Source organism: Orcinus orca, chromosome 10, assembly GCF_937001465.1.
Source record: "Orcinus orca chromosome 10, mOrcOrc1.1, whole genome shotgun sequence".
In the NCBI taxonomy this organism is placed as follows: Eukaryota; Metazoa; Chordata; class Mammalia; order Artiodactyla; family Delphinidae; genus Orcinus; species Orcinus orca.
Genome location: NC_064568.1, coordinates 51114627 through 51127294, shown reverse-complemented (window position 1 = coordinate 51127294; position 12668 = coordinate 51114627). Strand labels below are relative to the sequence as shown.

The following is a 12668-nucleotide window of genomic DNA, read 5'->3' as shown; positions in this document are numbered from 1 at the left end:
AGCTGTCTTACCTAGTGATGCATAGGAACCTGGATTCAGGGCACCTGCACCTAACCGCCCACTTCGTACAGACTGCCCAGCAGCATGATGTGCCTTGGCACCAGCAGCAGCATTCACATCAATATCACTTCGTGAACGCTGTAGGCTTCCTGGAAGGGAACTGGCTTTGCTGCTGCCTGCTGATACTATGAAAAACAAAGCAAAGGTAACCTATTATTTCAGTCACTGCAAACGGCACAAAAATTATATAAACTTGAAATCACCATGAGATTAATCCATGATGACAAATGGTCAAAAAGGAAGTAGTGGCCAAATGGATACTAGAAAGTACTTTAGCATATTTTAAAATCAGAATGCCTCAGTTTCAATGCTGTCATAACAAATTCTTCTTGGACAATTTTCTCAATATTTCTCTGCCTCATTTTCCCCTTTCATAACATGGGAAAAATAACTATACTTTGTAAAGTTCATAGGACTGTTTTATAGATGAAAGGATGATGTTTATGATTGATTCATGAAAATGAAGCACTGTTACAAGATAAATAGATGACAGCGGGGCTATTTTTTAACTAAAAGAATAATGCAAGTAGAACTAGCCTGGGAATAGAATAATTCAGAAAATAATGCAGGTTCTGCCACTCTTAGGTAATGCCAATTAAGTCATTAAATTTCTGGTCTTTAGTTTTTCAGTTTTAATGAGGAGTTTTATAAACTCTGAGTTATGACCCATTAATAGGCTGTGAAATCAACTAAGTGGGTCATGACAGCACTTTAAAGAAATGAAACACAGTAGAAAAGAGAATGCATCACAAGTAAGGGTAAGTAGGCTTCCTGGAACTTTGGATTATACTATATATGTATACTTATATACAATATACTACACAGCATATGTATATTGTATGTATATAATTATATACACTATTGTATATATGACATGTAGTATATGTATATGGTATACAAACACAGGTACAGTATATAAGTGTGGTATTTACTATGTAAAATGATTTTCTCACTGTGGGTCATATTAAAACAGTTTAAAAGCTACTGCTCTAAACTGTTTAGCTTTAAAACTGTTCTAATGTGCTTTTAAAACTTTTAAAGTGTAACTCTGTGTTTTAAACTTTTCAACACTTGATGTGACCCAGAGTGAGAATATCTTTTTACATAGTAACTTTTAATTTATTTATAAAGTCACTTTTACTCTATTAAGTAAAATATGCTATGACTCTTAGTTGAAAAGGCAATTTACCTCTTCCAGCAACAGTTGATGGGTTTGCTGTAGACCATTTGGAAGAAAAAGGGCGGCTGCAAGGTAAAAAGAAATACTTTTAGTAAGACGACATAATTTATCACTCTTCTGACAAAAATTAATGAAATAACATTGAGTTTTCCGAAGAGTTGAGAAGTATTTCTGATTTCAACTTTCCTTTTACAAATCACTTTAGAACAGTTGTTGTCATATATCAGTGGTATCTAAGTTAGCTGTGAAGCAAAAATGAAATAACTAGCATTGAATAAAGACTGTAAGCTCTACAGAAACAGGGACCAGGTTGCTGTTGTTCACTCTGGTCCTCAGCACACACTACCACAGGGAACTCAATAATAGCACTCTCCAACACTTCTATTCTGAGATATTTTACTTAGAGAAAGGTAGTATTATTGCTAGTACACAGGGAATTCAGTGTAACCAAGGCCTGTCTCACCGAAGTCATATGGTTGTGGCCATTGGTAACTCGTGCAGTTACCCTGTAGGTATAACACGGTCTATAGCAGTTCTATTAAGTATTACTGCATGGGGCAACAGAAACAAAGCTAAGGACTACTGCTGAGGATAACATGTATGATTAGAAAGGAAAACACCTAGAATCAATTCAAAGAATCCACTGCCTCCTTTAATATCTTTTTTGATTATTTATCTTTAATTACTATGGTACTCTGAAGCCCATAAATAAATATCTAAGTATGTGAGAGAGTCTGGAAAGTATATCTATGTATGTATGTATGTATCTATCTATCTGCCACACTGTGTGGCTTGTGGGAGTTTTAGTTCCCTGACCGGGGATTGAACCCAGGCCCTCGGCAGTGAGAGCATGGAGTCCTGACCACTGGCCCGCCAGGGAATTCCCTGTCTACAAATTTTAAAGGTAAGGGGAAGAGAAGTTAATGACAGAGTGTTGAAAAACATTCTTTAAGTTATTATTATCAAATGGTAAATTTGGTAGTTGGTTATTAAACCCAGTATTATATTATTTTTATAACTGTCCCCTAAAATTGTTACTCTAATAGGTTGAGGCAGACCACTTCAAGTCCACAGATTTTAAAGTTGTTTGTTTATGTTTAAAGATGTTCTACTAGAGTAAGAAAATATCTTGTTTAGATCCTTGCTATTCAAAGTCTGGTCCATAGACAAAAAGCATTGACATCACCCAGGAGTATGTAAAAAATGCAAAATCTCAGGTCCCATCCCAGATTTACTGAATCAGCTTCTGCATTTTAACATGATCTTCAGGTGATTCATATACACTTTAAAGTTTGAGTATAGTAAATCAAAGTAAAGGGAAAAGAAGCAACAAACCTCATTTGAGGTGAAGGATTTATCACAAATTTAAAGAGAAGTTTAAATAGGTAATTATTCCTACAAGAATTGTTTTTTAAAATCAAATCATATCTGCTTTTACTCCGAAAACATGTAAGTCACTGAACTTTTATTTAGTACAGTACTCACAAGACCCTGTGAGTGCTTCCTTGAATTTTGTGCCCTAGGTGCCTCCCAGTCCCAGTTCTGTACCAGAGAGCTGCAAAGGCAAACAGCAATCATTGTGGGGTTAAGGTCCTAAAGAGACAGGAATTACAGGGAGGTAAACTGACATTCTGTGAGCTGCTCTTCCCTGGGGAAATCTTCAGATAGTTGTGGCCACTGCTAGGTATCTTAGCAGGCTCATAGGGCTACAGAAACAGAAAATAGGGGTAAGCCAAGGAAGCAAGGGTTTGAGGTAGCCAACATAATGATGAGTGGAGTTACAGAGAAGTGAGTCAGATACTAGATAATTTTGCCTCCTTGAGGGATCTGCTGAAATCTTAAACCGTGCAAGAGGTGAGGAGAGAAAGCAGTGGAGTTTTTACCAGTTACACTGCTGTGTAAGAGTTCTGAAGATGACTTCTGAATCTCCGTTACAGTTCTTCCACTACAGTGCCCTAGAAATGGGCTACTTACTATATTGACTATTTTCCAGGTATTAAGAAAAGTATACAAATTAATGCTTTCCAATCTTTTTCACAGACACAAACATATTCAAACAAAATTTGAATCCCTATACTCTTTACCTAATGAGAAGTTATACAAGTATGTAATCTAACCCCTGAGAAAACAGGCCAAAGAAAATAAGCACATTTAGTCATCATCTTTCAAAAAGGCTTCAAGTGAAAGCAATCAGATATTCAACCATCCAACATAAGGAACTTTGTGGAGCTGGAGAGACAAAGAAATAAGTAATTATCATTTATATGACCTTACTTGAGACTTTCTTGTGAGCTAGATGAGGACCTATCTGATTGTGGAAGAGATGCTACACTGCCAGAACTCTTTAAGTAAGTTTGAAGACTCTTCTGATAAGATGGCTCAAGGGAATTATACAGTGTTTCAGCTTCACCAGGAAAGTGGTTTCTAAGACCCATGTAAGTCCTGTAAAACAAATGAACAAACAACAAAAAGTAATAACTTTGCATTATTAGACATTAACCATAAAATGTGTATGTTCAAGAAGAACAAAGGTTTTTAAGCCCATAGGTTTTTTTTTAGTTTTTAAATTTATTTTTGGCTGCGTTGGGTCTTCGTTGCTGCACGCAGGCTTTCTCTAGTTGCGGAAAGCGGGAGCTACCCTTCGTTGCGGTGCACAGGCTTCTCCTTGCAGTGGCTTCTCTTGTTGCAGAGCGTGGGCTCTAGGCGCGTGGGCTTCAGTAGTTGTGGCTTGTGGGCTCTAGAGCTCAGGCTCAGTAGTTGTGGCACACGGGCTTAGTTGCTCCTCAGCAATGTGGGATCTTCCTGGACCAGGGATCGAACCTGTGTCCCCAGCGTTGGCAGGTGGATTCTTAACCACTGTGCCACCAGGGAAGTCCCCCATAGGTTTTTAATACACCCACAATGTGCCAAGTAGAATACTTTCTATATTTAACAAGTTTTGGTAGAAAGACAGCAAGCTTTTGAGAAAAGGAGATCTCAGTTCAAAAGCTGGCTGTAATCCTTAGGGTCTGTGTGGCCTTGGGTAAACTCCCAAATCTCCAAACTTCAGTTGCCAATATAAGGAGACAGAACCTTTGTGGGATCATTTTAAGGATTAGAAAATAACATATACCTACTGCCCTAAACAGTATCAGGTACATGTTAAATGTTCAATAAATTAGTTATTTTTATTCACAGCAAAAGTGAGTATGTTATGATGGAACGGGAATACTGTTGAATGTACAAATGACAATGCTAAGTGAACTGTTAAGACACCCAGTACAGATTTAATGGAGACAAATCAACCTCCATTTTAGTAAAGAGCTAATCAAATAGAATACTTGGGACATTTGAATGATATTTTCATTCTCCCAATATAATTCCTGTCAAAGAAAAGACCAAAGTATGTTTAAACTGTCAAAAACTACATTATAGACTTACTTTCTTGCCTCCACTCTGGCCTCTGCATCAGCATCATGAATTCCCTTCTTAATAGTTTCAACCAAGACGGCTGCATGTCTATAAAATAAAACACCTTTAGATTCATGTGTAAAACTATGTATTTCACCATAAATGGTACTGCCTATACATTATGCATCAATCACAAAGGGGCAAGGGAGATAAAAAGATAATTAGTACACAATAATAAATCTAAGATTGCAAGATTTCCTAATAACCCATCCCATGCATTTCATTCATGTATGGTTTCCTTCTGACAAGTCAAACATTATAAACCTGGACATAATTATTTTCAGATGGAGTCCAGACATATAGCACTCAAATCTCAAATTTTTTATGAATTAAAAAAAACCTTTTGTGTGGTTCCTCACTAATCTACCAATGTATAAAATTATTTGCTAATAGTATGATCAGTTATAATCTAACCAAACTGAATAGCAGCTGCCACAAAGGAACTTAAAGAAAATTTGGAATTATGTCATGCCTGCAGTAAACAACAAACTCTATTTTTTAGAAATGGGTTATGAATAGATTTAATGATTTCCATGAGAATGGAAAATCAGCAACGTGTTCAACATAAATGCATGTATATCCCAAGCTTCAAACTTGAAATTAATGAGAAATACAGCCATGCAAATAGCCAGTGACCAACATTTTCCTCTTGTTCATCTCAGAGCTTCATTAGATGCTGCCCAGTGTATACTTGACCAATGACAACTGACAACTGGTGTGGAAAAACTTTCCAACAAATCTCTCTCACCTTTTTTTTAATGGCCGCGCAGCAAGGCTTGCAGGATCTTAGTTCCCTGACCAGGGATCGAACCCGGGCACTGGCAGTGAAAGCGCCAAGTCCTAACCACTGGACCACCAGAAAATTCCTCTTTCACTTTTTTAATCTCTTTCCTCTGAAAGGAAGTGCCTTTCTTCTATCTTAAATAATTCATTACTTGGTTAACTGCACCTCAGGAAACCTATCTCACGTGACTAGAAATACATTTTAAAATATTTGCCCAATTTAACCTGGAATACCTTATATAACCCATTTACTAAGAGACCCTCACTCACCCCACAAAGAAGAAAATCATAGCTGTAATGAATAAGAGGAGCACCACAGCTTTAAGGGAAAATCAGTGCTAATAACTTTTAAAGCAAAATGATCAATAATGCAAAACCAGTCACATCAATTTCTAAAGAACCGGTGACAATGGGGAGGGGAGGGTGGTGGGACAGGAATAGTCAATTCATACCTTTCCAATGAATGAGTCTGCCACTCCTGCAACAACAAATCTAAAAATTCAAATGAACGCCTGAAAAATAAAAGTTAATTATAACTAAATGTCATATCATTACATTGTTATATTAATTTATAACTAAATGTTAACACTTTCTTCTATAATATTCCACTTTGCCCCCTAAATTAAAGCATAAGACATGTTTTTAGATATCTTTACTGTCAAATAATTAATTAATTTAAAAAATAAATTTATTTATTTAGCTTTGGCTGCATTGGGTCTTCGTTGCTGGGTGCAGTTTTTCTCTAGTTGTGGCAAGTGGGGGCTACTCTTCGTTGCAGTGCACAGGCTTCTCATTGCAGTGTCTTCTCTTGTTGTGGAGCACAGGCTCTAGGCACGCAGGCTTCCAGAGTTGTGGCTCACGGGCTCAGTAGTTGTGGCTCATGGGTTCTAGAGTGCAGGTTCAGTAGTTGTGGTACACGGGCTTAGTTGCTCCGTGGCATGTGGGATCTTCCCGGACCAGGGCTCGAACCCGTGTCCCCTGCATTGGCAGGCAGATTCTTAACCACTGTGCCACCAGGGAAGTCCCACTTAACTTATTTAAGGCTCCAACTATTCCTACGCTTAATAGTTCAAAAAGACCTTAAGGGTTCCCCATAATTTTAACTTAAAATGTTTGTCAAATGTACAATTTAACTTAATTTAAAAGATATTTACCAAACACCGACTGCGTACTATAAACTGAAGACATACAATGGTGACCAAGAAGGCTGAGATGGATCTTCCATTTCTACATTTGTTCCGTTAAATATATATGCAAATGATTCTTAATCAAGTATTTGGTGTTTTCTCCTTAGCCTTCTGGTTCTTAACTTCTTCAACTGTCTCGTTCTTGAGCTTTTGTTCTTTCTTGGCATCTGACGACACAGCTCTGCCCTGTTTTTCTTCCTTTATTAACACTTTCCCTCCACCTACATAGGTGCCCACCTGGTTGGTGCTGATCTCAGCCCACTTCCCTTTTATTGTCTTTTCTTGGGCAGTATCACCTGTACCCTTAGCTCTATCAGCTGTACTTCTCACACCTAGTCCTTTATCTCCAGCACTGGTTCTTCAATTCAGCCATTAAGTCAGAGTGTCAACCAGCTCACAGACATCTCTACACAGGCAGTGAGTGTCAACTCAAACACTACATACTGATACAGAACAACAAATTTAATTCTTACCCTCTCAATTCTACTCTTCGAGCCCATATGATACAGATTAGAAAAAAGAGAAACATGGAGGTTAAATTAATTTGCCCAAAGGATAGAGCACGGCCTTAAACCCTGGCATTCTGACTCTAGAGATCACAGTCTGAAGCACTTGACATCACCTTCCTCATCCATATCCAATTATCAAGACTCATTTCTATATCTGAAATCTCCTGAATTTATTGAATAAAACCTCCTTCAATCAATTATCATAAATACAGCTCTAGTTCAGACCCTGCCTCTCTTACATGAGCTGTAAGAAGTCCTACTTAATTAAACCAATGCTTCTCATTGTCCTTTTTTTTTTTTTTTTTTTGCGGTACGCGGGCCTCTCACTTTTGTGGCCTCTCCCGTTGCAGAGTACAGGCTCCAGACGCGCAGGCTCAGCGGCCATGGCTCACGGTCCTAGCCGCTCAGCGGCATGTGGGATCTTCCCGGACCGGGGCACGAACCCGTGTCCCCCACATCGGCAGGCGGGCTCTCAACCACTGCGCCACCAGGGAAGCCCTCATTGTCCCTTTTTAATTGCTGTTCATAGCTGAAATAAAAACTAGGATGGATGACATTACCTCCTCACCAAAAACTGCTAATGGAACAATATCAAAATTTCTCTTCCTGACATTCAAAGCCTTCTATACTTTGACTTCAACCTATCCCCTTCTTCCCCTCAGTCAGTCTCTTTTCCTACTGAATCCTCCCATTTATCATGTGTTCTGGCCTCAGTGGTCTGTCCAATGGCTCTGCAGCACACAGCATAGCTTTCCATCTCTGTGTACATTATACCCCACTCTCTTCCCTTATAGGTATTGAATTGCTCCCCATTTGCAAGGTAATTTTCTGATGCATTTCCTGACTTCCTCTTCTCTGTCACATTCCTATTTCTCCAATTACCATTTTCTTCAGTGTAAGACAGAGACTGGTAAACCTTTTCTGTAAAGGGCCAGATAGTAAATATTTTAGGCAGTAAATATTTTAAACTTTGAGAAGCATATACATAGTCTCTATTTTATATATTTTTCTTTCCCCCTTTTTAACTACCCTTCAAAAACGTAAAAAACAGTCTTAGCTTGTGGGCCATAGAAAACTAGACTGTTGGACAGATTCGACCAGTGGGCTGTTGTTTGCCAACCCCTGACATAAGAGAGAGGTAATTAAACAACTGTCCCAAAACTCCGAATCACTTACAGGTAATAATGATGTCTTATTTTTCCTAACATTCAAAGTACTTAAATAAACATAGTTATCAAACAAAAAAGGGGAAGAGTTCTTTACAATTTTCTTAAATATCCAATGCACAAATCTTGTTTTTGCTGTCTTTATTATTTGTGGAGATAGTGATGATATTAAAGATTGTAGAAACCATAAGGAGAGAGAGAGATACTGACAGACTGACGTGTTATGGCTGCATACTCTGTGCCAAACACTATGTTCAATTCTACCATTGTGTTTCTCATTTAACCCTCACAACTCCATGGGGTCCACATTATTAGCCCCACTAACATACAAAAACACTGAGGTTCAGGGCAGTTAAAATAACTGCCTGCAGTAGAACAATCAGTCACAGTGGTAGGACTCTAGGTAAGGGCTGACTCTAGACTCCATACTCTCTGAATACCAAACAACTAGTGGCCCAAATAAACCAAACCTTAATAGGATAAAACTGAGAAATGTGCATAGCCATAATAAGCACTTCGTTCCTTTTTCCCTTATATAACATAAAAATTATGTTAAATTTTATGTTAAATTTATGTTAAATGATTAAAAAATTTTAATAAGGTTTCTAGAAGGCAAGAAATTGATGACAACTAATTTTTGCACCCAACTAAGAACTAAACATAATGCAATATCCAACATAAAGCTATAGTAAGTTTTTTCAAAACTTACCTCCTTACAGGAACTGATTTTGATGTGCAATTGCTTGTTATTAAAGGTATAAGTCTGGGTACATGAGTATGCTGAAAAAGATATTTTAGAAGAGGTTTAAAAATACTGTGTACTTTACATAATCTCTTCTTCTATTTGCCTTGCATTCAAGTATTTAGCTATATTAGAACAGAACAAAAATACCATAAAATCAGATTTTGAAAGAAATTAAGACCAGTCAAAAAGTTTCCCCAAATTAAAGTAATAGTAATGATATAGTTTCACAAGGGCAGATGTGATTGTAATATTAAATAATAAAGACAAGTTAACTGTATAAATACAGATAACTGTTAGGACAGTGTACTTTGAGGGGATGGAGCACTAAGAGGGACCAGGCATGCACTGGTCTTATTTTCTGACGTACTGCTACTGCTGGAGAAGACAGTAACTGCTATGTCATCAAAGCAGGTTATCAGAGTGAATAACTCTGTGAATGTACATAAATACTGTGAATGTACTTTGAAATGGTGATTTTAATTGAACTTTCATCCTGGCTGAACCACAGCTCTCTAGAATTCAGGTAAAGGTCAGTATATACAATCTTCTGGTTTCTATTAGTAATTCTTATGTTCTTCTTTAGTGAAGCAAACACTAAAAAGTTCATAATTGACACAAGAATAAAATAGTAACCTAAGCATACGTATTTGATGTTTTAAATCTCCTATTTTTCTTCTGAGCTAATGGTACAGGTTGGGTTCTCTAGGAGGCAGGCTCTGAGATGGAGTTTAGCATTCAGGATATTAAGAAGTGCTCTTGGGATCAACACCAGTGGAAGTGAGGAGAAGAAAGCAGGAGTGAGCAGAAGAAGAAATCAATCTGTGATATGGCCCAAGGACATCTTTGCCCAAAGCTGAAGCTTTGGGAAGCTCTGGAGCTAAAATGGTCCTTCAAAGTAGTCTCAAATTGGTCTAAGATAGCCACAGCACTATACTTCCACATCAATCAGTTATTAGATATGGGCCATAACCAGGAAGAGGCAAGACCTTGGGAAAAGCAGCTCTCTGCAAGCTGAGGCAATCCTTGAAGAGGCTGGCAGCTGAAGACTGTCTGCCCACATTGCTTCCAGTCCTGGGGAAACAAGTCTTTCAGTGAAGGAGAACGTGAATGGCACATCAGTGTGTGCCACAACTAACTCAACCAAAATTAGAGGGAAAACTTTTTTCAGTTCCTACAGAGGGAAACCACCCACAGACCTGAAGTTGTTCAAATGAGGATAATGCAACACAGTGCTGACCTGAATATTATTCAACTGTTACATTCAGCGTGGAAGGGCTCTGTGGACCCGGCTCCCTTAGAGCATCCAGAAGAACCCATCCTCAAACATTACTGTGGTGTTAAAGCCCAAGGAGACTCCCTAGCCACAACATACTACATAGGAGGTCTCACCTACCTTCTTCCTCCTCTCTCATAACCTCCTCAAAACCCTACTGCTGACTGATTAACCCACATCCAACACAGTGGCAGCGATGGGGCAAAAGACTAACCTAACTACTGCTACACCATATTCGGGGGAGCTATACCAAAGGAAAATAAAAAGTGACCCTCACAATGGGTCTTACAGATGACACATTGTCTTACAGATGACACACAGATGACACCCTTACAGATGACACATTCAACCAAACACCAAGTCAGAACCTGGGAAACAAAATATAGAAAACAGGAAATAATGTAAAAAAACAACAACATAACACCCGATTTGTATTTTCAGTGAGATCATAAGATAGTAAGTAGAATTTAAAGGAATTTTTCCTGAGAACATATACAGCTGTAAGACAGAAAACAAAAAAATATTTAGGAAATGATAAATGACAAACAGAAGCAATAAATAAATGATCCATGAAAACTAACATAAATTTAAGGAAACTTCATTTTAGTCAGAAATCTGGCTCCACTATGTAAAGAAAGCACTAATGAAAGATGATCTACTCCAAGGCCTGCCGTGAGGGAACTCCTGACACAGAGACTCTTCTATAAAGCCTCCTAAGGTGGTGTTTTGTTTTAAATTAAAAAATCAAATGATATCTAACTTACTATAGAAACAATAAAAAGTTAAGAAAACAATTGAGTGAAAAGGACATAATTCTGAGGGAAAAGAAATGTGAACCTAAAGTCCAATTTTTGAGTTCTTGTAAAAGGGCAAAGAAAAGCATTTTGAAATATGCAAAGATAAATATATATGAAAATTGAGAACACACTAAAATCAAACAAAAATTTTAAATGGGAAGAGTTTCCTAATAAAGATTGGGCAGGAATAAAGGCAGCAAAAAAAAAAAAAAAAAAAGCAATTAATTTCAATTGCTGAAAATGAAAATGTCTTTGGCTCAATTTAATTTAATGGTTAAGGGGAAAAAAATGACATGAATAAGATAAAATATATACTTTTTAAAAGGCTGGAGAAGTAAAACAGAGGTTTTATTCCTGACACTGACAATGAGTAAGAAACTTCTAAGAAAATAATGAAACAGGTAAGGAGCAAATACAATGAACATAAAACAGAAAAGACAGGAAAGAAAAAATACTATTTCAAGATGGTAGTAGTCAAAAACTTTCACCCATAAAGTACATGAAGCAAGAATTGTTAGGAAAATAAAGTTGATAAAAACTAGAATCAGAATTTGCCAGATAAAGCAGTTTTTTAAAAAAATGAGACCATGAAGAATTTGAATAATAAACAAACTAGATTTAGTAATGAATAAAGTACCCTATAAATGAATTTCATACTTTGCAAATACTAAAAGACTATCTAAATTTATGATGTATTAGGATACTAACAAAATTCAGGTTATTCAATGAAGAAGAAATTGTATGATCAGAATATCATGAGATTACAAGATGATAAGAACAACAAAAGAACCATCTGAAAATGTAAACAATATCCTTATGTAATTCAAAGGGAAAGTTGAAATGGAAATTACAAATGATTGAGAATTATAAAATAAAGAGAATGTGATAAATCTAAATCACTGGATGCTGCTAATGCCAAACTCAGAAGAAAACATTATAATAAGAAAGCGTTATAATATTAAACAACAAAATCTATGACAAATTATCTAAGGATATACCACAAAAATCTAGGGGAAAAAAAAGAGGTAAGCCACAGCAAGTCAAAGAAAGGAATTAAGAAACACAAATGTAGAAACTAAAGAACTAGAAAAAATTAAAGAACCCCATTGGTACCAATAAAACAAACTGGAAGCTTATAAAAAATCCATAACAATACCTCTAGCAAGTGTTTTTTTTTAAAAGAACATATAATAATATAATAAGAAAAAAATAGCAATATAACCACAGTGGAAGAAACTTTTTAAAAAATTAACAGTATACAACCTCATGCCAAAGAGTCTTAAAATCTATATGAAATAGATATTCTGAGAAAACACAAATAACCAAGAATACTTCAAAAAGAGATGCAAGAACGCCCAGTCTAAACCACCAGAAATGTTATTGGATAACTTTGAGTCAGCAAACCCTAATAACAAAATATGTTAGACAACAGAAAAATTACAGAAAATTCTACAAAAGACTCATATTAAGTAAATACCAAAATCTTAATTAGCCAACTGCATCTAGCAGCATCATATG

The 12668-nt window shown here is 36.7% G+C and overlaps 1 protein-coding gene across 50 annotated transcripts in view; it reads right to left on the bottom strand.

The window, feature by feature from the left end:
- CLASP2 (cytoplasmic linker associated protein 2) overlaps positions 1-12668 on the bottom strand; it is a 177813-nt gene that overhangs the window by 84009 nt on the left and 81136 nt on the right. For all 50 annotated transcript variants that reach the window (XM_033405513.2, XM_033405508.2, XM_033405511.2 and 47 more), the window contains 6 exons: positions 9045-9115; positions 5926-5985; positions 4661-4738; positions 3515-3682; positions 1250-1305; positions 12-185 (listed from right to left, as the gene is read on the bottom strand). In XM_033405513.2, the coding sequence (XP_033261404.1) occupies positions 12-185; positions 1250-1305; positions 3515-3682; positions 4661-4738; positions 5926-5985; positions 9045-9115 (607 nt within the window). The remainder of the gene's footprint in view (positions 1-11; positions 186-1249; positions 1306-3514; positions 3683-4660; positions 4739-5925; positions 5986-9044; positions 9116-12668) is intronic.